The sequence below is a fragment of the Dreissena polymorpha genome, chromosome 9 (assembly GCF_020536995.1).
Source record: "Dreissena polymorpha isolate Duluth1 chromosome 9, UMN_Dpol_1.0, whole genome shotgun sequence".
NCBI lineage: Eukaryota > Metazoa > Mollusca > Bivalvia > Myida > Dreissenidae > Dreissena > Dreissena polymorpha.
The window spans coordinates 3,380,520-3,406,693 of record NC_068363.1 but is presented as its reverse complement, the minus strand read 5'-3'; the positions used below and the strand labels follow the sequence as shown (position 1 = coordinate 3,406,693).

Here is a 26,174-nt window from a genome sequence, read left to right as displayed (position 1 = left end):
ACAGAAGGCTTTTTTGATTCTGTTAAAATAGAACGTTTCTAACTTAAAAGCGTAAACTAGTCATATAGCAATAGATTTCCACTTGTAACAAACGGAGGAATAAAAAGATTCTTTTTCTTGTTTTTTGTATTTTTGTCTTATTACAGAACATATAAAATATAACGAATAGCACAAATTATCAGACATACAAACATATGAATACATTTTCGGAAATGAATTAACTTTTTTTTACCAATACGCAATGTCTCTCTGAACACCAGCTTTCGCACAGACGACAAAGGTGTAATTATCGGCTTTTGACGCGCCACGACAAGGTGTGAAAATACGCTCAGTATTTTGCAGTTTTGACTTCGGATTAAAGATTGATAATAAGGTGCGAATTATAGTGTTGGGACCGACTGAATCACTTCGAAATAACGATTTCTTCGGTTTAACGAAGTTCGGATTAACAATGAAATTTTACATTAAACAAAGAAGAACCAAAATCGGGACCCGAATAATACTTCGAAATAACGGTGACTTCGGCTTATCGGTGTTCGAAATAACGGTGTTGAAGTGTACAAATACAGTTATAGGGATTGTGAGTCTGCATTTGGTATTAATGTGTGCCACAAATCATACATACATGTATACCAATACAGTTATAGGGGCTGTGAGACTGTGTTTTGGTACTGAAGCATTTGATTGAAGACCATTACTTGTTATACATGTACTATAGCACAAATATAATCAGAAAACTGACAACCTGGATGTCAATTGTACTGTAACTACGCACAGGCAGTTCATTAGAATTTTTTAACAAACATAGCTGCTCTTATTTTTTAAATGAAACAGAATATTGGTTGTCAGTTGCACTTCAATGTTAAATTGCAATTGCTCAACCACAATAGAGGAAAATCCTCCCTGTATACACATTTCATAGTATAGGATCCACATTTAAAGATATTTTAAAAAAACAGCCATGTTTTAAAGACAACGTGAAATTACGGGTAAAACAAGAACACTTACAACCTGTACATAACCTTTTTAAACAGGGTAGGTAAATATTTTTGTTTTACAAGAAGGATCCACTTAAAAGATTTACAAATAAATCCAGCACAAAAATACAAAGTTCAGCCCCAACATGTATACAATGTACAAATGAATGACCGATGCACTTGTTTAACAGTTCAGCATCCACTCATAACTATTAACCAGTATTATACATTTGCCTTGTTTAACAGTACAGCATCCACTCATAACTATTAACCAGTATTATACATTTGGGCCATGCTCTGTGAAAAGTGGGTTAACCCTTTGAATGCTGGGAAATTTGTTGTCTGCTAAAATGTCGTCTGTTGAATTTCTAAAATAAGCATTTTCTTTGATTTTTTTCAAAGAATACTATCAGAATAGCAAACAGTTTGGATCCTGATGAGACACCACGTTCTGTGGCGTCTCATCTGGATCCAAACTGTTTGCAAAGGCCTTCAAAATTCGGTTCCAGCACTGAAAGAGTTAAATGCATGTGCACAAAGTGACATTCCAGATAAGCCCATGTCCGCACAGGCAAATCAGGGACAACACCTTCCGCCTTAACTGGATTTTCATCAAGTAGGGTCTTCCTTTAAACGCAAAATACAATAAAAGGGGAAAGTGTTGTTTCTGATTAGCCTGTGCGAACTGCACAGACATTAGCCTGTGCAAACTGCACAGGCTAATATGGGACGACACTTTACACACATGCATTACACCCCCTTTTCACAGAGCACGTCACAAATGTAGAATACTGGTTAATTGTTTTCACAGAGCACAGCAAATTTATAATGTCGGACGGGTTGACTCCCATCTCATACCTGTATCCCACAGCAATAAAGTTTGCGGGGTCCATTCCCATCTCGAGTTGGGTCTCCTTTAAGTGCTGCTCAAACATCTCCGCAGAGCCGATGTTCAACCACAGAGTCTTATATTCACCTACCTAAGCAAAAAATGTGCATGCACATGATTTTGGGAAACACCTCTGCTGTAAGGATAAGAAATACCTACCACTTACATATGTAGCATGAAAAAAGAGCAAAAATTGTGCATTTTGTACCTATTACCTTGGCTTTAGGTTTTAAGCTGCATGTATAGGGCACTTCACACTGTTCTTATATTGTCAAATAGTATAACCCCTCACAATCATTAAGGATAATGGACATTTGTACAGTGTATTTTCAAAGCTTCAGATAGATGTGGTCTTAAAAGCTTATTTATCTCATGAAATCATTAAGAAGTACAACAAGAAAGTCCAATTCAAAATTGTAACAAGAGGGCCCTAGTTATGCTCACCTGAGAGGAGTCGGTTCATTTAATCTTTACCAAACGTCAAACTTGACCTAGATATTGTTCAGACAAACATCCTGGTCAAGTTTCATCATTTTTAACCAAAACTCTGGCGTATGGAGTGTTTTTGTTTTTGTAAGATTTTACCTGGTGACCTATATTTTGAGTTGACCCCCCTTACCAAAAATCAAAATTTGCTTACAAAAAAAAATATTTTGACCAAGATTCATAAAATCTGAAAACAAGATGTGTGTTTGTCAGAAACACAATGCCCCCTTATGCGCCACTTTGAATTATTTGTTTGACCTTTGACCTTGAAGGATGACCTTGACCTTTCACCACTTAAAATTTGCAGCTCCATGAGATACACATGCATGCCAAATATCAAGTTGCTATGTTCAATATTGCAAAAGTTATGAAGAAGGTTAAAGTTTTGGTTTAAGTTTTTGAATTTGTTTTTTTGACCTTTGACCTTGAAGGATGACCTTGACATTGACCTTTCACTGCTCAAAATGTGCAGCTCCATGAGATACACATGCTTGCCAAATATCAAGTTGCTATCTTTAATATTGTAAAAGTTATGACCAAGGTTAAAGTTTTGGTTAAAGTTTTGGGACACACACACATACAATGACAGACAGGCCAAAAACAATATACCCCCCAATCTTTCGATCTGGGGGCATACAAAATTGTGACATCTAGAGTGTTTACAAGGATTTTGTATAATATAATGAAAATTTGGACAATCTAAGGGCAATAATTATGGCATTAATTATGTGATTTTGCTCATTATCAAACTGGACTGAGATCTTTCAGCAACTTTCATAAAGAATGCTTGAGAAGTGTGAATGCTAGAGTGTTTAGAAACCAAATATGGATGGACGAACGGACGGCGGACAAAGACCAATTCTAAAACCTCACCTGAGCAATCAGGTGAGCTTAAAAGTGTGTTTCACCGATCTGAGCCATTTTCCAACTTGTCCGAGACGAGAAATCAATAAAACCAATGTATTGACTAAGTTTCACGATTGCAAAAAATTAGACTTTTATAGTGTTTGATCACAAGGTTTCTCTCTAGTCATATAACGAAAACTGCTCCCCCCCCCCTGGCGGCCATGTTTTTTGACCGATTGAGACCATTTGCAAACTCATCTGAGAAATATATAAAACCAATAATTTAACCAAGTTTCATGATGATTGGGCAAAAAATGTGACTCTTAGAGTGTTCACAAGCTTTTTTTACTATATAAATATAAGAAAACCTCCTCCCCCCCCCCCCCCGGCAGCCAGGTTATTCAACAAATTGGGCCAAAAATGTGACTTCTAGAGTGTTCACATGTTTTCACTATATACATATAGAGAAAAATGCCCCGCCCACTGGCGGCCATGTTTTTCACCGATCTCGACCATTTTCGAACTCGTCCGCGATATCAATAAACCAATGTTTTGTCCAACTTTCATGATGATTGGGCAAAAATTGTGACTTCTAGTGTGTTTACAAGGTTTCTCTATAGCCAAATAAGGAAAACTTCCCTGTCCACTGGGGGCCATTTTTTTCAACGGACCAGAACCACTTTTAAACTCAACCAACATATCATTAAGACAAACATTTTGACAAAGTAACATGAAGATTGGGCATGAAATGCGACTTTTACAGTGTTTACAAGGTTGTTTTTTTTTTACCTAGTGACCTAGTTTTTGACCCAGCATGTCCCAGTTTCCAACTCTATCGAGATATCATTGGGACAAATGTTCTGACCAAGTTTCATTAAGATCTGACAAAAAATGAGGCCTCTAGAGTGTTTACAAGGTATCCCTATAGCCAAATAAGAAAAACTGCTCCACCCACTGGCGGCCATGTTTTTCAACAGACCAGAACCACTTTTGAACTCAACCAACATATCATTAAGACAAACATTTTGACAAAGTTTCATGAAGATTGGGCATGAAATGTGACTTCTACAGTGTTTACAAGGTTTTTCTGTTTTTTGACCTAGTGACCTAGTTTTTGACCCGGCATGACCCAGTTTCGAACTCGACCGAGATTTCATTGGGACAAAGCTTCTGACCAAGTTTCATGAAGATTGGAAAATAAATGTGCTCTCTAGAGTGTTTATGAACAAATGTTAACTGACGGACGGACCGCCGGACGCTGGACAATGACCGTTCACAAAAGCTCACCTGAGCAATCAGGTGAGCTAAAAAAAAACTCGAACCTCGAATAACCATTAACACATAAATACACACAACTAAACTGTATTATTATGAAAACATTAATGTTGAAGCCGCGTCAGTATGCGGCGGCAAGTCGCATTTCGCCGCGAAGCTTCGCACTTGTCCGCCGAGGCATGCCGCGACCCGCGACATGATGCCGAGTTGATGCGCATCATGATATAAAAAATATTTTTAAAATTATTAGTTACATGCAGTTAACAAATTTTGAAAGAACAATTATAATAATAATTAAAATCAGAATAAATTTATTGTGTGCGGATTGTATTAGCATATACATGTAAGCATAGTTAATGTGTCTGGCCAATTAAGTTTGTTTCCCGCCCGTAGTGTATGTATTTCACACATAAACAAGGTCACGTAATTATGTTTTCGCACATACAAGTGGTCAAAGCTCCAGCATATAGTGGATTTATAAATTAATTGCATGTTGATTTTGCTATTATATTAAAGCTGAGAAAATTAGTAGTTTGAAGCCACATCAATAATCAAGACGGTGAAGAAGTATTTGTTGTTTTGTTAATTATCAGCTTATTATAACTATTGTTTGAAAATGCGTATATAAACACGTATTATTTTGTTCATATTATACAGTTAATATCGCTACTAATTACCCGATAATCCCGTATATTCCAGTTTTAAAGCAAAGGCTTGTAAATATTTACGATACATAAACATTCTCCTTATTTCCTTAAGTATCAAAAACATTTTGGCATTTGTTACTATTTAAAGAGATGATGAAATAACGTCTAATCAGGGCGGGTTTTTCCACTGAACACACAATTGACGCCTGACGTGATGTTCATAGAGAATAATAGGTTAGTGTTGATTATAGATCAGGTTTATCATGCGAGGCTTAGAAAACAAAAAGCACGAGCCTTGGCGAGTGCTTTTTCGTTTTCGTGCCGAACATGATAAACCTGATCTATAATCAACACTAATCTATTATTCTACATGTACATGTATTTATCCCACTTTTATTTTGTAAACATTTTTGTTAAAACAAAATTAGTTTGACTGGATGATTTCGCTGGATTTTTGATGTCATTTCGTCGAAATATTGACGTCATTTCCTGCCGTTGATTATAGATGATATTTAATCAACGGGGCTTTAATCAACCGAATTCGCTGTAAAAGTGGGATAAATGTATTTATACAACACAAAATACACCCACACTTTCCAAATGACGTTCTACATGTCTGCATAATTTTCGCGCGCTTTTTATGAAACAAAGGATATTTTAGCACTGTTTATTTGACGCTAGAATTTGCCAAAGGTCACGTTAGCATTAAAATTCGGAAGTGCGTTTCGGATAACAAATTTAATAATGATAATTTGATGATCGAACGAAACATTAATAGTTGCGCGTAATTAATTCAACGATAATTTGTTAAAGCGCATTAAGTGCCATTTCGCTTATTAAAACGTGAAAATAATAATTATGAAACCAGCGTAAATCTTGGTTTCTACGCTACACATACATGTATGTACATGTAGGTGGATATCTTTTCACTCGATCCGCCGCGTACGTATGCGGCGGATTTACTCCGCGAAAGTACACGAGGTTAATACAGGCTCGGCGTTGTTGCGCGGATTGATGCCGAGTGCCACGGCGATACGCCGCTTGAACACACGATTCGGCCGCCGCGTACGTATAATCTGACCATGGCATAGCTGTGGATTATGTTTGTCCCGCGTTGGCTGTACTGTATATACATATAGAAACAAGATGTGTTTGTGAAACACAATGTCCCCCTATATGACGTTTGACCTTGTAGGATGACCTTGACCTTGTGAAGGATGACCTTGACCTTTCACCACTCAAAATGTGCAGCTCCATGAGATACACATGCATGCCAAATATCAAGTTGCTATCTTCAATATTGCAAAAGTATTCATAAAATAAGCGATTTCGGCCACATATATTTGACCTCTGACCTTGAAGGATGACCTTGATCTTGACCTTTCACCACTCAAAATGTGCAGCTCCATGAGATGCACATCCATGCCAAATATCAAATTGCTATCTTCAATATTGCAAAAGTATTTATAAAATAAGCGATTTCGGCCACATATATTTGACCTCTGACCTTGAAGGATGACCTTGACCTTGACCTTTCACCACTCAAAATGTGCAGCTCCATGAGATACACATGCATGCCAAATATCAAGTTGCTATCTTCAATATTGCAAAAGTATTCATAAAATAAGCGATTCTGGCCACATATATTTGACCTCTGACCTTGAAGGATGACCTTGACCTTCACCTTTCACCACTCAAAATGTGCAGCTTCATGAGATACACATGCATGCCAAATATGAAGTTGCTATCTTCAATGTAGCAAAAGTTATTGCAAAATGTTAAAGTTGGCGCAAACAGACAGACAGACCAACAGACCAACAGACAGACAGGGCAAAAACAATATGTCCCCCACTACTATAGTGGGGGACATAAAAACTGCCCCGCCCCCTGGTGGCCATGTTTTTCACCGATCTGGACCATTTTCGAACTTGTCCGAGATATCAATAAAACCAATGTTTTGGTTAAGTTTTATGATGATTGGGCAAAAATTATGACTTTAAGAGTGTTTACAAGGTTTCTTTATAGCCAAATATGGAAAACTGCCCCACCCACTGGCGGCCATGTTTTTCAAAATACCGGAACCAATTTGAACTCAACCAACATATCATTAAGAGAAACATTTTGACAAAGTTACATGAAGATTGGGCATGAAATGTGACTTAACAGTGTTTACAATGTTTTTCTTATTTTTTGACCTTGTGACCTAGTTTTTGACCCGACACAACCCAAGTTTCGAACCCGACCTAGATTTCATTAGGACAAAGCTTCTGACCAAGTTTCATGAAGATCGGACAAGAAATGTGGCCTCTAGAGTGTTTACAAACAAATGTTAATGGACGGACGACGGACAAAGACCGGTCACAAAAGCTCACCTGAGCAATCAATTAAGAAACGTAATCACAAACATAACCAAAAACATTATAAATAGACTGTGCTCTGTGAAAAAGGGGTTTGCATAGGCTAATGAGGGACAACACTTTCCGCTTTTATATTTTTCAGTCCAAAAAGTATCTTTTTAGCAAAATCAAGTTTTTGTGGAAAGTATAGTCCTTAATTAGCCTGAGCAATCCACACAGGCTAATCTGGGACAACACTTAACGCACACGCATTAAACACCTTTTTCACAGAGCACGGCTCAAACATTTTATTTTCCTTTAAAGGCTCTATAAAGGTGAGAAATTAAATTATTATGCATATAAACTGGTCTAATTTTTTTACCAGATTTCAGTTTCCTGTGCATAAAAAATGCTCATTACACAGCTTAAGTGCAACGTTGTCAAGACTTATGGAAGATATACCCGTTTCATAATTGGTAGAAATGTTTACAACTTTGCAACTAACGTGATGTGTAGCCTCCTAGCGTTTACGTATGCTAAAAATAGCCGAAAGAAAATCAAATTTTAATTCTGTTTTAAACAATATTTTACCAGCAGCACCCGATTGTATAAACAGTTAAACCGGCGGTTGACCACATACCGGCGGTTAAAAGTCGGTAACTTGTTGGTTACTGGTCGGTAAGCGTTTGTATAAAATTAGGTAAGTTATACCGATCGGTTAAAACCCAGTTAAAACATACCCTGCTTCTCTAGGTGGGTAAGTACAAGTAACCGAGAGGTAACTTACACAAAATGGCCGAGTCGCGCGACATTATAAAAGCTAACCATCGACAACCTTGAACATTTCGACAAGTATTGCAGCGACTGACACTTTATTTGACTTAATTTACAGAGCAATACGTTTTCCATCTTCGGACGACGAATTTAAGGACGCGCAGAACGTGTTTTTTTTATATAATGTTATGGATATGCCGTGTGTGATCCGATGCATCAATGGCGACCATGTTAAAATCATTTCTCCGAAAACCGTAAACGACAAAAGTACAATCAAAAACCAAAACACGTTCGAACTAGTATCTTACCTTTAATAATCCTTTAAAATCCATAAATAATCCATTTAACTCAATAATTGATGATTTTGCATATAGGGTCTTTAATAATTATTTTAGCATAGTTAAATAAAGACCCTTATGCCAACTTATTACTATTTTCAAATGAGTTTATGAACTCTATAAACTTTCTTTTTCTTCACAGGCTACGTCACGTACTCTACATTACTGCTGTTCAATGAACCGGAGCAGTTTAACAAATAATAGCCGTTGGTAAACTCGGTTACATTTGCAGATTTCTGCATACAAACATATGTTTAAACTTACACAATGTTTTATTTGTCTATGATAAATGCCCTTATTGTACACGAAAATAATTTAATATATAAGTAAACAAAAAATGAAAAACATTCCATTACACAACAGATAAATGAGTCGTTAATACCCGTGTAAAAAATGGGACATTCCGAATTCCAGTGTGGTGCTATTTTTATCATCTTATACTTTACATATCTCTATGCATAACATGAATTTAATCGGAAAGCAAATATTGCAGATTATTTATGAATTGTGCGATATTTGTATGGCTTGTTGTACATTCTAAAAATGTCAAAAGTATATGCATGGATTATAAACAATGCACATTGCATGAAATAAGGAAAATGTGATAAACTGACAATTGAAATGCGTCGATATACAGTGTATGTACGTGTGAAATAAGTCGCGTTTATAATAAATCGTCAAAAAGACTCGCACTTTTCTCAATTTCAATATGCAATGTTGGACTACAGACAGAGTGATTTTCGGATGTAATTTGAAGCTAAGGATATACTCAGCGTTGTGCTTTGAATGTGTAAACATCGTTCTTTGGCGAAAGATATTATTTTATAACGCAGTCATATGAAAACGGGTTATAAGCAAAATTAAAAGAATAGGCTAGCATGTTACGACGACCATGAATATGTTACATCATTTAAAAAACAAGAAAATTAGGCGTCTTATCAAGCACTCTCTCGCAGTTGGAAGCACCAGGGATTCCGTTAAATGAGGCAAATCCCGACATCATGATATTTTTTTCCCTGGTCTGTGACATATGTTCGTAAACATTTTGAAAAATTTGATGAACTCATAGTTAAAATGTACACTTTATTTTATTGTAAAAGCATTTGTAAATGAATTTGATCAAAAAAATACATGACGCTGTTTATTTTGTTTCTTAACGAAATCGAAGCGTGACACTTCGCGCGAAAATTACGTCATTAGAAAATGCATTGTGGGAATGTTTTGGTTAAATTTACCGTTGGTTAAATTCCACTATGCGCGGTTTAGTTACTTTGCGGTATTTCGTGTTTATACAATCGAGTTACCTTGACGGTTACTAAACCTGAATAACCGCAAACTTACCAAGGTTTAACAGCTACCGAGCGGTAACTTTAACCAGCGTTTATACAATTGGGTGCAGAAAGTTACTTATTAGATCACTACAAACGTTTAAACCATTTAGAAGAGACCAACTTTGTGAGTGATACAGGAAAACGTTGAAAATCAACTATATATTTTTGGTGACCTGAGTGACTTTCACTTTCACTTTCTGAGTAAACAGCGATGTACATGTAAATAAACTGATTGTTTGTAACCACAATTGACTTGGAGGACACTATATTTTGAGCTCAAAACAAATTGCATTGCTTATTTTTGTATGGTAATGTCCAATTGCATTTACATATTGTTTTTTGATAACCTATATAAATAAAATATGAAAAGCAATAATTAAAAATCGGTAAATAATTACGGATGGCGACCTTTATAGAGCCTTTAATAAATTGGGTAACAGGACTTACAGTTGGGTTGAGCCTCACTTCTACATAGTCCCTGTCCACAATGTTTAGTGTCTCTATCTGGAAAACATACCCAAAATAATACATCGAGTACATGTATGATCAGGAATAAGTTTGGTGAATATGTAGTTTTAAACTAGGATAGCTATAATTATGCATAAGTAAAGGTTGTAGAGTTAATGCAATGCACAATTTTAGGCTTCATCATGCATTAAAGTTGCTGATTAAATATTTCTGTAGTAGTTCAAATAGCTTTTGTCTCAAATTCACTAAACATACCGGTATATTGTTAGTCATCTCTCCTTTTTTATAACTAAAGAAACCAGAAGAAATTCAAAACTGTTCTTAAATATATTTACATGTAGAATGTAGCATAGTTATTTCTGTAGAGACTAGTGCATTGTGGTATGTTTAAGTTTCAAGTTGGTTTGGAAAATGTACAAGTTTATAAACACATTGTAACCCCTACAAGAGACAACATTAACCCATTTATGCCTAGCGTCTAGAAAAAAGGCCTTGGCAAACAGCATAGACCCAGATGAGACACCGCATGATGTGGCGTCTTATCAGGGCCTGCGCTGTTTGTTTTAAGGAATTTCTTTAAGAAATATTCTAAATATAGAAATAAATCTACTAGACATCCCTAATTTTGGAAATAAATTGATCCAATTTAGAATGATGGGAGATTCCACTATGCATAAATGGGTTAAATATTCAATACGGATTTTGTGTACATAAACAGTAATGTAGATCTACATATCCTGTTTTCAAAAAGAAATAAGTTAGTGACTGAGAAAAACCAGTTTAATGCAGGCGCATCAATTATCATCCCAGACTAGCCGTGAATTTTGGTAATTTTCTTTAAGGAGAGACTTTCTTTCAATAATAAAATATATAAAAGAGGAAAAGGTTGTCGCTGATAAAACAGTGCGGACCACACACATCTGGGAGGACACTTTATTCACATACATAAGCCCAGCGCTATATGAGTGAAGCTCAAATATACAATTATATTCAAGACAGTGAATGATATTTTATCAACCTTGAAGTTGAGGCGAATAGGGCATCTATTACATACCTTCCCAGATCTTAAATAGTCTTCAATAAGCTCCTTATATGTGATTTCTTTAAAAACGCTCTTGTAGGTCAACCATGCTCCAGTCCCGATGGCACCTGCTATGGCAAATGCTGTGTTCCAGTTCCATCCAGGCATTGGTCTGAAAAATAAACCATTGAGCTCAGAAAATGAGCCTTTTTCTGGGAAAACAGGGCTTAATGCATGTTCCAAGATTAGCCTCAACGGTCCACACAGGCTCATTTGGGACGACAATTTCTGCCTATACTTAATTTTTATTCAGAAAAAAAAAAAAATGCACGAAAAAAATCATTCAAGCAGAAAGTGTCATCCCTGATAAGCCTGTGCAGACTCAACAGGCTAATCTGTGACAACACTTGATGCACATGCATTAAGACCAGTTTTTCCAGAATGTCACTCAGCATGATCCTTATCATTAGGGCAAGATCTAGAGTGAAATAGCAAAGTGATGCCTCTCTCAATTTTGGTTTGAATGCCCCCCACCCTCCCCTCTTGCTAAACTCTCTGGGCTGGCTGAATAAACAATGTTGAATGCTTTTCTACGAAACTTTAAACCATATTGTTAATATTTATTTTTATATATAACTGTTTATGCTAAAACAGTGCGTGTTTTTCACTATTTTGGAAATAGGGAAATAAGTGATGGTGTTTTGCTAAAAAATGCTTCAAATCGACAATATTAGTGTTTTTCAGTATCATTTTTAATAAGGTTGAACTGATATGGCTGGATGGGAGATGAACAAAATGTTGAAATCTATTAATTTTTATTTTTTTTTAACCTTCAATTGGTAAATTTTAGGTCCCATTTGGGAAAAATATCTACTTCAATTGGGAATGGGGCAGAATACAAGACCCGATTTTTAATAAAAAAACAACAAGCAACTTGATAAATTCTGGATTCAGTTGCGAAGATAATGATCCATCTTTTATCTCTGCTCCTTCTTAGAATCATCATGCATCATTTTCAAGGCACAAAATTAGACTTGCAAGCTTACGAAAATGCAAGTTCAAATTGTAAACTGCAGTTACAAAATGCTAGTTAAATGTTCAAAATGCAGGTAAGCATGTTCAAAGCTCCCAGATTCTGCATACTAAACAGGTTTGTATAGAATGCTGATTGCCTTTATTGTGATTATCCAAGTATTGTCAATTCAAATGCCTCACTTATCACTGAACATTACCTGGACACAAATGGTAATTCATTCATTATTATTTACAGTTGTTTGTGTGTAAAATAATAAAAGAACATATTTGTTTAAAGAATGTTTTTACCTATTAGCAAATTGACTGAAAAGCCAATGCAAACGTTTGCAAGCACATAAATTTTTAGTTTTATTTATGTCAATGATGTGATACCGATTCGTGAGGTTTTCCCATCTGTATAAAACAAAGCAAATAAATTCCTATAAATACTATTAAAAAACAATCTTGAACCCATGCTAAGAGTACAAGCAGTTCAGAATAAGAGTAGGAGCAGATCACAGAGCTCTGTATTGAGGTTATTACACCTGTGTCTCTACTTTCACCAACCATTTTATTGATGTCAATGACATTTCAGCCTCCTTATTCATCACTTTAGCTATAACAGATGGTTGCACGAGACAAGTAAGTCTTCCCACGGAGAGATTTTACATGGGAATTCTCTGATACTCTTAACATAGTTGTCTAGCATGTAATTTTTAATGAAACACTTAATACTTACTCAATTGAAAACCATGTGGTACTTTTTAAAATATCACATAATGACGCCAATAAAAATACGTATAACAAAACTAAATATATAACTAATGTTTTATTTCATAAAATAAAGATAACAAAGGGAAGTTTTTGTATTATATACTGGGTAGATGTAGCCAAATATAGGTTTCTTTAAATTCTTTCTACTCCAAAAATACATTGACCCTCAGATATTTCTCCACCCCATTTTCAGTTTAATTGTGTGAACAATATCCCCAAATTAAGCACACTTTAAACAAACAGACCCATTCCCTAAGCAAAATGGTAAGAAATATTTTTTTTGCGTGTACAACTATAATTTATACAATTTTGTTCTTATGATTTGAATTATTATCAATATTATATTAAATTAGTTTTTTCCAAAAACAGTGGACTTTTCACTCACAACAGGCTATGGCTCTGCTCCAGAGCCTTATTAAACAAGTTATGTGTTTGTCAGAAACACTATGTCCCCTGCTGCGTCGCTTTGAAGCTATATATTTGACCTTTGACCTTGAAGCTACGTTAGCGTTACCGATCGCCGAAATCGCCATTGGCGATTACAATTCCTAGCTGGCGATTAAAAATAAGATTTTCATGAAATTGGCGATTGAGAAAAAATAGACCCTATGCTTTACAAATGCACACTCTAAATGCCTGTTTTCAGGCCGTATCAATCGCCAGAAACATCGCTAAGATTACACAGATAACATCCTTACCGGAAAGGCCCCAGGGGATAATGACGACCGCCTAGGTCGATAATCCACATGGCTAATGTCTTAATTGGTCAAGCTTTACACTGCGACCAGACTTTTTTAACATTTGGGTTACTTGGCTATTTACGCGATGACTGAATCACTGAAGCGTGCCGTGTATGACCTATGCTATAGATGTTATGATTCAACGTTATCGAATCGACCAGTACGGAATTGTCGTTTAATCAGATGGGCGGAGTTATGGCATTGACATAGCCACTATAAACTAATTTCCCAAGACACAACGATTTTGATTGGCTAAAAAAGTAGATAAGAGTTACTTCCCTTTACGGTCGCTATGCGACTTGAAAGACCGATTTAGAAAGTGAGTTGCAGATTCTGGGAAAAATGGATGCTGCGAGCGAAAATGGAAAGTCGAAGCAAGAGAAATTAACACAATTCTTTAGAAAAGAAAGCGGACAGAATAATGTAAACTCAGGAAATGACCAAATGTTAGGTTCGCGATCGGAGGACGTCTAAAATAGTACAGACGTGAATGCAGAATCAGAAACGTCTATACCTGTCAAGGTTCACGGTTTCGTCGTGAGTCTCACGGTTTTTGACGTGCAATGGCGGTCTCATGCTGACTTAGTAATTTCTAACGCATTTCTTCAAAAACAAAAAAAAATGTTTGGATTTAATAAAATGTCGTATAATTACTTCCGAGACGGGCGGGCTGCTTTAGTGGTTTAAAACCTAAATACCACATGTACCGAAAACTGTTTAACGGTGTTAGTGTATCATTATCACTACGCCACTGGTGTCTATGTAAACAAATAAATTGGCTGCAAAATGTCAGCAAGTGGCTCACCAGCAAAGAAAACTTTTCAAGCAAAAAGGGCTAATTTCAGAAACAAATAGTCTTAATTTTGCTCAGAAAATAGCCCCAAAACGCACCACAGACAATCTAGGATCAAAAAAAAATCCGGGGAGGGGGGGGGGGGGCATGCCGCCGGACCCCCCTAGATTTGGCGACTAAGTTTTTTTCCTTAGCGCCAACCTAGTTGAAGGATGACCTTGACCTTTCACCACTCAAAATGTGCAGCTCTATGAGATACACATGCATGCCAAATATGAAGTTGCTATCTTCAATATTGCAGAAGTTATGGCAAAATGTTAAAGTTGGAGCAAACAAACAAACAAACAAACCAACCAACCAACCAACAAACAGACAGGGCAAAAAATATGTCCCCCACTATAGTGGTGGGGGATGTCCCCCACTATAGTGGTGGGGGACATAAAAAAGAAAAACTACTGCTTACAATTTGTTGTCACCACCCTTTGTTGACTTGCCCTGATTTCTGTAGAATCCTTTGATAGGATCCCTCAGGTTTTCTCGTTGTGAGCCTGGGAACAACCACAAACAACATATAGTTGGACACCACATTTTTAACACCATTAACTGGAATAAAACAAATTCAAATTTATGACAACGGCTTGCATTACTTTTTGGAAAACTAAATGTCTTAACTTCGAGCCTCTGATTTGTGTTTTGTTTACATTTTTATGTTGTATATGTTATTAAAACATTTAATATATTATATTTTGCAGAGTGACAGTGTAATGAATTGCATATACTTAAAAATGATATTGTTTAGCCTTCAAATGCATTAACAATTTCCTATGTAAAAAGAGGTGTTTGTATTCTTGTAATTCAACTTCTTATAAGCAGATGTCAGCTAAAACTTTAAATGTCTTTAAGACTTTATTAAGGAATATCAAATAAAAATTATCTTCAAACAACTTTAAACAAATAAGGCCTTTACAAGCATCTCAGTTGTTCAAAAAAAGTGTTTCATTTTCAACTCAAATTGTTTAAGTCTATTTATTTTACAACTAAGACGATTTTTTTTCATATTTTAACAATCATTAACAACAGTAAAGCCCCCCAAAAATGGACAAAGTTGTATTCAGAGGAAACTATTGGCACTAAAAAAAAATTGAATTGCATTTGGCAGATATGTTTAATACGTATTGACAAAATATTTCTGTATTGTACACTTTGAACTCATCTTTGACTTAAAATAAAAATAATAATGGAACAAGTTATTTTACTTTTTATTTTGCTCTGTTACTCCATTTTTTTCCAAATATAAATTCAAACAAATCTAGATTTGTTATGGCCTATTTAAATATTTGAGTAATGTATTGCAGAACGTGACCTCTAAGTACATATTCAATAAAGATACTCTCTCAGTCCTAAACACAAAACATTCATAATATTGCACCATGTAACAAGTATTTTGCAATAATTGTTATTATCTGAATTGTTAACTGGAAGTTACATGTACACAGTCTGCAAAGTCTGCAAACATAATCTTTTCAACTATGATGGGTAAAACTCATTACCTCCCTTTGTCGATGAAGAACCAGAATCTTCCTTCGGTATTTCTTCTTTTGGTGCTTCTTTTGGAGATTCTTTTGAGGTGTCCTTCGATGCATCTTTAGCTTCATTGTTGTTTTTCGGCTGTTTTCTACCGGCCCTAAGTCCAAAGTTTTCCCAACCATCTGATTTATGTTTTCGCAAAACAATCCAGTCTTTTATTAGAGTCCTCCAATCAGAGGGTTTTAATCTTGAAAGGAGGTGAATCTTTCTTCTGACCTAAAAAGCAAACATTCAATTATGCCTTTGTATCAGTTGAGTGAGTTACTGAGCAATATTTCTATCTTTTTTTTTATACCCACGCTTTTTAAAAACTAAAAACTGGCCACTATCTCCTCCTACACTATAAGAACTAGAACCTTGAAACTTACACACATGGTAGCTATGAGCATATGTGCGACCTTGCACTATTTGGAATTTTGATCTGACCCCTGAGTCAAAAGTTATGGGGGTTGGGGTGGGGACGGGTCAGAGATTTTCACTCATTTTTTTGTTTTATGTACTTTAATATTGGCCATGACTTTTGCAATATTGAAGATAGCAACTTGATATTTGGCATGCGTGTGTATCTCATGGAGCTGCACATTTAGAGTGGTGAAAGGTCAAAGTCATCCTTCAAGGTCAAAAAAACAAATCAAATGGAAGTAATAAGCTTTAAAGGGAGGTAATTAATGAACCTGCCAAATGACATTTTTTTTTAAATAAATCAAAGCGACGCAGTAGGGGGCATTGTGTTTCTGACAAACACATCTCTTGTTTTATGTTATCATACATTAACTTCTTCATTTCTACACCGATTTACTTCCAATTGATACTGAACATCTCTTATGACAATACGGTCAACCTCAACTATGCAAGGCCTAATTACCAACCCTAAGGCGCCCCCTCGGTCAAACATGCGGCGTGGGGATACGCGTCAGCCTCTGTCGCGCCATTTCTAATTTCCTTTTAATTTTCGTTTTGACACACTTTTGTTACATAAGGCTTAAGTTTACGTTTGCCAATGAAATGAAAGATTACCAACAAAGCATATTTCGTTCATCTATAGACTATACAGAAGTATGTGTATACATGTACCTGAACACCCACATGTTAAGACGGGGGACCTTTGTCAGAGACAAAAAGGTTCATGTTGTAGGCGTAATAACTGGATCTTCATAAATTTCATCAGTTTAGGTTTAGTTCTTTTATTTAGTCATGGCGAGATCCAGATTTTTATTTGCTAATTATTTTGCAACCATAGCAATAAAAATTAGGTCTGATGAAAAAAAGAATAGCATGCATTTTTTTTACCATATGGCCCTTAACAATGTTTGCTTTTCCTCAATTTTAAGAAAGGGCTGGGTCCCTTTGATTGGGAACAAGCATTTTAACTTAAGTTTGTTAAATTAGTGATGTTGTTGATTTGCTATCAAAGGCTTCACAATTGAGATTAAAGTGATGGATTTCAATAAATTTGGAAAACCAGGAGTCAAATGACCCTGTGCTTGAAAGTTTCATAAGTCAGAATAACGGGTCAAAATACTTAACCCATTTATGCCTAGTGGACTCTCCCATCCTTCTTAATTGGATCAATTTATTTCCAAAATTAGGGATGTCTAGTATATTTATTTATATATTTAGAATATTTCTTACAGAAATTCCTTTAAGCAAACAGCACAGACCCTGATGCATCATGCTGCGTCTCATCTGGGTCTACGCTTTTTGCCAAGGCCTTTTTCTAAACGCTACAGGTTTTTTTCCTTCTTTGCGACCCGCCGAAAAACGGCCCTTTCCCCTCAATTTTTTTTCCCCTCAGCAGGTAAACTTTCCCCAAGATTTCATTCCCCCCCCAAACATTTTTTTTTTGTTAACCTGATCCAGTGTAGATAATAGAACATATTGCATAATTAAACAAGGGACAAAATTGTCACAAAACCAGGTTTTCATTGTGAAAAAAAAATCTGATAAAGGGAGAAAACTCAAACTGAACTTTTTAAATGACCAAAAAAAATTAACCCCCTTTGTAAGTTTTTTTTTTTTTTAAATCTATTTTTAGTCGTGGCGACACTGACATTGGAGATATTGACGTGATTCTTTCGTGGGACACACCGTCCCATGACGGTGAACACATGTGCCAAATGATTTTAAAATCTCACAATGAATGACATAGTTATGGCCAGGACAAGCTCATTTATGGCCATTTTTGACCTTTGAACTCAGTGTGACCTTGACCTTGGAGATATCGACGTAATTATTTCGCGCGACACACCGTCCAATGATGGTGAACAAATGTGCCAAATGATTTTAAAATCTCACAATGAATGACATAGTTATGGCCAGGACAAGCTCATTTATGGCCATTTTTGACCTTTGAACTCAAAGTGTGACCTTGACCTTGGAGATATCGACGTAATTATTTCGCGCGACACACCGTCCAATGATGGTGAACAAATGTGCCAAATGATTTTAAAATCTGACAATGAACGACATAGTTATGGCCCGGACAAGCTTATTCCGCCAGCCCGCCAGCCAGCCAGCCCGCCAGCCAGCCAGCCCGCATTCACCAATCTAATAACCAGTTTTTTCCTTCGGAAAACCTGGTTAAATATCTGTTGCCTAGAATTTGTTTTAAAAACAGTAAAATATGTTAACTTGATTATTTAAGACTTTCCTTATTTTCCCCCAAATCAGGCGTTTCGCGTGATTTTTTCCCCCAAAATCCGGCAGTTCGCGCAATTTCTTCCCCCTAAAAAAAGGCCAGGACCTTTCCCCAAAATCAGATAAAAAAACCTGCGCTTGGCATAAATGGGTTAAGCACATAGAGTTATTTTGTTTGTGCATACTAGTTAAATTATCTGTTTATCTTTTCTAGTGTACATTGTAGTGAAATACTATGAGATTTAGCACAATTTTAATTATATAAAATATATTATTGAGAAAGCTTCCCTATAAACTTTGCATCAAAATAATACAAAGCAGATAACTTGCAGGACTCAAAAGTAAGTACAGTGCAGTCCACGCGTTTTCACCAATTTCCCTCGCTACTCAGCGGACACGCCCACGGAGGAAGATTAAGAACGTCCCGGGTTACGCTGAGTTTGCATGATTGGTGCCGCCGAGTTTAACAACCGGCAAATTGATAAGCTGACGCAGCGGCCCTCGGCGTTGGGCAACGCGGAGGAAACTCCGAGTTTAACGAGATAACGATCAATTTAACTTTGTTTGACTTCCTGATTTTTAAATAAAATTACATTCTTACAAGTACATATGTATATAAAATAATGACATTCAAAACAATGTATTACCGTTAATTATCATTGACCAGTCGCCAAATACGAGATCGCTCCGCGCCACTAAGTTGTGTTTTCATAAAACGCTTTCAGTGCCTTCCCCAGGAATTTGTTCAGGCGCCCCGGGGGTGGGTTCGGGAGGGGTGTCCCCTCCCGACGTTGATTTTTTTTAATTTAACGTGTCAATTCACGTTCTGTGGTGCGTTATAACTCAAAGAAAAACAGCGTCAAAAGACGTCATTTGGTGCGGTATGACTCTTCAAAAAAAAATCCCCCAGTCATTTAAACATATAATTTTTTATATTGTTTAATTGTTTTAAAACTTTTCCGCACAGATAGTAAAATCCCGACTCGAACGATTCCCCAATACATCCGTTTCAACCCGACTCTATTACTGTATACTTACTATTTTTCAAGTTTCTATTTATTACCCGATAATCCCGTTTATTCCGTTTTTATCAATCTCTTTCTGGTAAATATTTACGATAAAAGCTTTCAGTTATTTCTTTAACACAAACCTTGCCATTTTTTAAGTGACTATTTATAGATTTGATGAAATATTGCCTCTGAATATGCGTCAATCCCCTGACCTGTTGTGTGCTTGTTAAAACGCTCAATACACGCCATTTGTATGCAATAGACGCGACGTTGTACATGCTGCATAATTTTCGCGCTCTTTTTAATTGAGAAAAAGATTCGACACAAAATAAATTTGCACTCCTAATTTGAAGCAAAAATATTTAACGGTGCGGTAACATTTACATTCGGAAGTGTGTTTCGGATTAAAAACGCGTTAACATCGACTTACGGTAATGGGTTTCGGATTACAAATTTAATTATTCCCATTTGACATTTCAACAAATATTAACCGTTGCGTTATAAATTCAACGATAATTTGTTTACACACTTTACGAGTCGAATAAATGTTTTGACGGAATTATGCATGAAAATCACGTTGTCCACGAGGATCACGGCCGGTTGCCGTCATCAGTCTTCTAACTATCGATTATCGGACGAAACATTTACAAGTGTGCGTAATTAATTCAACGAAAATTTGTTAAAAGCGCATTACGTGTCGAATAAATGTCAGAAAAACGAGGTTAATCAGTTCTATAAATGGACATGTTGAAATATACATGTACTGGAATTAAATAAATTGTTATCACATAATTGTAACCGCTATAATAATTAATTGTTTACCACTTGCAATTAATTTCTCGTATTAATTATGAGTCATAGGTAACACTTGTTTACAGTAAAAAGGTGTGATGATGATGCCCGAAACCGTCTTTAATGTTCTGTACTGTACTAATTGCCGGTTTTATATTACTCAAATGGTACAACTACTTGCTAATCAAGCTGCGATAAACTCTTACTTCATGCCCGACGTCAATCAAAAATAATGGTCGATAGTTAACCCCGCCCTCATAAGCATTCGCGTAACCGATTGGACGATGAACTTCACAGTTTGACGACTGGAAAGTTACCAGATACATCCTTGTCAGCATTTAAATGACCGTGTAATGTGGCTAGAATAATCGATACGCGCGTCATGCTATTCTCTTATCAGTGGATTATCCATTACCCCATGTGGTGTTTATGGCGATTACTTGTGAAAGTAGGTACCGAGTGCTCTATTAAAACAGGGAATATTGATACACTGATAGGGAAACCTTGATTTTTTTGGACAATCTCCACTTTCTTTTACTGAAGAATACACTAATCGGAAAATTTCAAGCGCCCCGGGGACTCTGATTTCGAAATTCAAGCGCCCCGGCAAGGGGCGCTTAAATGGCCTGGGGAAGGCACTGGCTTTATCCATTACTGCGACAGTCTTTGTTTGTCGGACCATGTGGCAGCAATAAACAAAATTTCGTGAATTTGATTGACAGCTGGCGAGTGGTCAATTATGGACCAAATCGGCAGAGTGACATTCACACATGTTAATCCCTTTTGTCAAAACACCACAGACAGCAGTCTACACAATAGGTCAGTAGACAAGCTTTGCATGTTTTCATAACGCCAAACACTTAATCCAGTTCCGTCCAGATGTTCTCTTTAATCAGTATACAGTACAATAACTGTTTCAATAATTACTCTACTAAAATACCGTAACGCTATAGATACGGCGTGTTTGAATTGAAATTAATTTGGAGGAAATATCAAATTATTCGCGATATAATTGTGTTAAAAAGTACCACAGAAACTTTTAACCGAAATCAACAGAATTCAGTGTTCTCTGAGCTACAAAGTTTGTATCAAAAAATCAATACACGCACGCTTTCCACGCATAAACCTTGAACTTGTACATTGCAGCATAGTTTTCGCGAGCTTTTGTCTGAAAATATACATGATGACTGTATATTGGAAGCATTTGTAAACGTCGTGTTTAAGGGATCTTTTCATGTTTTGATAAATTGACAAAATTGAAAAAAGTTGTTTTAGATTCGCAAATTTTCGTTTTAGTTATGATATTTGTGAGGAAACAGTAATACTGAACATTTACCATGGTCTAATATAGCCATTATATGCATATTTTGATGATTTAAAAACCTGAAAATTATAAAGCGTTGCAACGCGAAATGATTGAATAATTTGGACAGTTCTGTTGTTGTCGTTTAATTTTGTGAAACTACAAAGATTGCTTATATAAACTATAAAATACGTCTTTCATACATAATTGGCAGGATGGCCGAGCGGTCTCATTGGTTTTTACTTCAGGACTCCGGGGGTCACTGGTTCGAGTCCTGTTGTGGGCTATTTTTTTTTCCTTTTTTTAAATTTTATTCTTGACGTTTTACTGGAGCTTTTTAGATCCAGTGTTTACATTTATCAATAAAAAGCATTTAATGACAAACTTCAAAACATGCCAAAATCTGTGAAAAGGCCCCTTAAACATTAAAAATCGGAAGCGTGTTTTGGATTACAAAATATTATTCTCGTTTGGAAATTTAACGGAACATTTATTCTTGTGTTATATGTGTTATGAATTAAATATTAATTTGTCAATACGCTTTATGTGTCATATATTCATTCATATTGTAGACGTACCTGTGAATAAAAACATATATTAATTTTTTTATACAATTATCTTTATTTTTATAAGCCACAGTATTTAAACAATTTGTAATTGCAATGTTTATATTTTTTGGAATGCACAGTAGCACACTGCGTCGCGCGGCGGTGTTCTGATAAGAACGGAAATTGCCTGCATTTACCAACTACCCGTAGGCTTAAGTAATAAAAGCCGCGGGTATTAGCGTTTTAGTGAATACACCTCGCCTTCCCCGCTGCGGAATAACTCTCTAGCAGACGAATGCCCCACGGAGGGAGCATGTTTTTTGGGGAAACGCGTGGACTGTACTGAATCAAAAAGCAGGATTCTGCTTCAATTGAAATCCCTGATGTGAGATATTTTCAATACAATATTTAATAAGGTTCAACTGAAAAGTTCAGATCTAAAACTAGAAATGGCGCGGCAGAGGCCGACGCGTATCCCCACGCCGAATGTTTGACCTAGGTGTGCCCCAGGGTTGGTAATGGGGCCATGCATAGCTGAGATTGACCGTATTGTCATAAGAGAAGTTCATCATCAATTAGAAGTGAATTGGTGTAGAAATGAAGAAGTTATAGTAAAAGGCAATTTTGGGTGGGTGTGACATATGTGGGCAGGGCGCCCCAGGGTTGGTAATTGTGCCATGCATAGTTGAGATTGACCGTATTGTCATAAGAGAAGTTCAGTATCAATTTGAAGTGAATCGGTGTAGAAATGAAGAAATTATAGTAAAAGGCAATTTTGGGCAGGTGTGGTCTATGTGGGCGGGGCCCCAGAGTTGGTAATGGGGCCATGCATAGTTGAGATTGACCGTATTGTCATAAGAGAGGTTCAGTATCAATTTGAAGTGAATCGGTGTAGAAATGAAGAAATTATAGTAAAAGGCAATTTTGGGTGGGTGTGGTCTATGTGGGCGGGGCGCCCCAGGGTTGGTAATGGGGCCATGCATAGTTGAGATTGACTGTATTGTCATAAGAGAAGTTCAGTATCAATTTGAAGTGAATCAGTGTAGAAATGAAGAAATTATAGTAAAAGGCAATTTTGGGCGGGCGTGGTCTATGTGGGCGGGGCCCCAGGGTTGGTAATGGGGCCATGCATAGTTGAGATTGACCGTATTGTCATAAGAGAGGTTCAGTATCAATTTGAAGTGAATCGGTGTAGAAATGAAGAAATTATAGTAAAAGGCAATTTTTGGTGGGTGTGGCCTATGTGGGCGGGCGCCCCAGGGTTGGGATTGGGGCCATGCATAGTTGAGATTGACCCTAATGTCATAACAAAAGTTCAGTATCAATTTGAAGTGAATCCGTGTAGAAATGAAAAAATTATAGTAAATGGAAATTTTTGGTGGGTGTGGCCTATGTGGGCGGGGCGCCCCAGGGTTGGGAATGGGGCCATGCATGGTTGAGATTGACCGTATTGTCATAAGAGAGGTCCAGTATCAATTTGAAGTGAATCGGTGTAGAAATAAAGAAGTAAATGTAAAATAACCTAAAAAAATGAGTGATAATTTCTGACGTGGCCCCACCCCAACCGCTATAACTTTTGACCCAGGGGTCAGATCAAAATTCCAAATAGTGCAGGGTCGCACATATGCTCATAGCTACCATGTGTGTAAGTTTCAAGGTTCTAGTGCTTTTAGTGTAGGAGGAGATAGTGGCCAGGACGGACGGACAGACGGACGGACGGACGGCGGAGATAACCACAATATCCCCACCTTTTTTTCAAAAAGCGTGGGGATAAAAAAAAATTATGAGAATAAGGGATAAGTACTTTTAAGTAAACACATGGTCTAGATTCAGACTAATGGAGGGATAGAGGGAAATTGAAATAAAATAATACATTCAAGGTTTGTTTTAAATCAATCTTTATCAATATGCGTGTCACTGCTAATGCATTCACCCACAAAAAAACATGTATGCATTTAGGAACATGACTGAACTTTTATTCAAGCTTGTTTACCTTTCAATTATTGATACCTGGATACCTGGATACCTGGACTGTTGGGCCGTAAATTAGCTATGCTGTTATGGCCCCTCTGATAAATGTTCTCTTCTTTAGAATCTCTCGCTGATATGTAATATTTTGTTAAAACTTCTCTAGAGTGCGCTTAGTAAATAATAATTGTTAAAATTAACTCATTTACAGACATGTTAAACTTCTTAATGTTCCATTTCTCAGAATTTAGCAACGATTTAAATTGATTAACACTTGTGGCAGCTATTGTTGATTCTTCCAAACTGTTCCATTAAATTAATGAATTGATCTTTGACTAAAGGTGTTGAGTCTTACATTGCTTTTGGAATTCTTGCCTCTTAGTTTCAAGTGATGACCACGAAGATTACCCTCAGCCAGATCGAACAATTTTTCCCAGTTTAAATCATCCAGCGCATGTAAAGATTTGAAAATTTGGATCATATACGCCCTGTCCCTTCTGTACTCAAGTGTGACTAGTCCCAACTTCCGAAGTCTCTGGTCGTATGGTAGATGTGCCACCAATGGCACTAGTTTAGTTGCTCTTCGCAGCACATCTTCAATTAACTTTATATGTTTTTTTAGGTGAGGGGACCAAACACATGATCCGTATTCTAAGGTTGGCCTGATTAAAGCCTTATACAGAGGCAGAAACATTTCTTCATCAAGACATTCGAAGGATCTATGTACTAAGGCAAGAGTTCGCTGTGCTTTATTCGTTATATTTGTAATGTGTTGGTTAAAACTTAGCCGCTCGTCAAAAGTCACACCTTAATCTTTCTCATTTGTGACTGCTTCAATGGCTGTGTAGTTTCCGTCCGGGTCTCTCATGGAATACTGAAAATCACTATTTAAACTTCCAAGGTGAAGAACTTTGCATTTCTTTGCATTAAATGTCAATTTCCATTTATCACTCCAGTCACTTAAGTTGTCTAGGTCAGATTGTAGATTATAACACTCCTCATTTGTTGTTACTGGTGAAAAAAGCTTTGTGTCATCGGCACAAATCTTAACAATTCCTGATACTATGTCAGGTAAGTCATTGATAAAACACAGAAAAAGTATCGGTCCGATTACACTGCCTTGAGGGACTCCGCTAACTACATCTCTCAATGATGACTTGCATTTTGAATATATTGGAACTGCCATAAATCATGGACGATAGGTTCTATATACAATAATTTTCTAACAGTTCTGAAAAATCAATTTTAGCCACCACAAGAAAAAAGAGAATTAGAGAGAAACCCCATGAAGGAGTGATGAAACACAGCAAAGTTTTGTTTACATTTTATACATAACAGAATATATTTACCTCATGTTGAAGGCAACCTCTTGAAACTGATTGTTGTAGTAATTTTTCTAGCCTGTTTGCAAATCTGATATAGTGCAATGCCATAATTATATAAATTCGTGTAACCTTTCTCGAGAAACTGACTTATTATTTAACAGGTTATAGCTCTTGAACGCCATATATACGCATTATTTTTGAAGATAAAAATACATTGAAATAATACATAAAACGATAAGAAAAATATTCTCTATATTTTTTATTTCATTTTTTTATTTCATTGCTGATATTTCAG

General features: G+C 36.4%; 1 protein-coding gene across 1 annotated transcript in view; it reads right to left on the bottom strand.

Moving 5' to 3' along the window:
* The window catches only part of LOC127843795 (AFG3-like protein 2), a 45,303-nt gene extending 19,248 nt beyond the window's left edge, over positions 1–26,055 (bottom strand). The window contains exons 1-6 of the mRNA XM_052373594.1: positions 25,904–26,055; positions 16,260–16,512; positions 15,173–15,257; positions 11,422–11,560; positions 10,347–10,403; positions 1,836–1,957 (exon numbers count right to left, since the gene is read on the bottom strand). Coding sequence (XP_052229554.1) covers positions 1,836–1,957; positions 10,347–10,403; positions 11,422–11,560; positions 15,173–15,257; positions 16,260–16,512; positions 25,904–25,987 — 740 coding nt within the window. The 5' untranslated portion in view covers positions 25,988–26,055. The remainder of the gene's footprint in view (positions 1–1,835; positions 1,958–10,346; positions 10,404–11,421; positions 11,561–15,172; positions 15,258–16,259; positions 16,513–25,903) is intronic.
* Between the last annotated feature and the right edge of the window lie 119 nt (positions 26,056–26,174).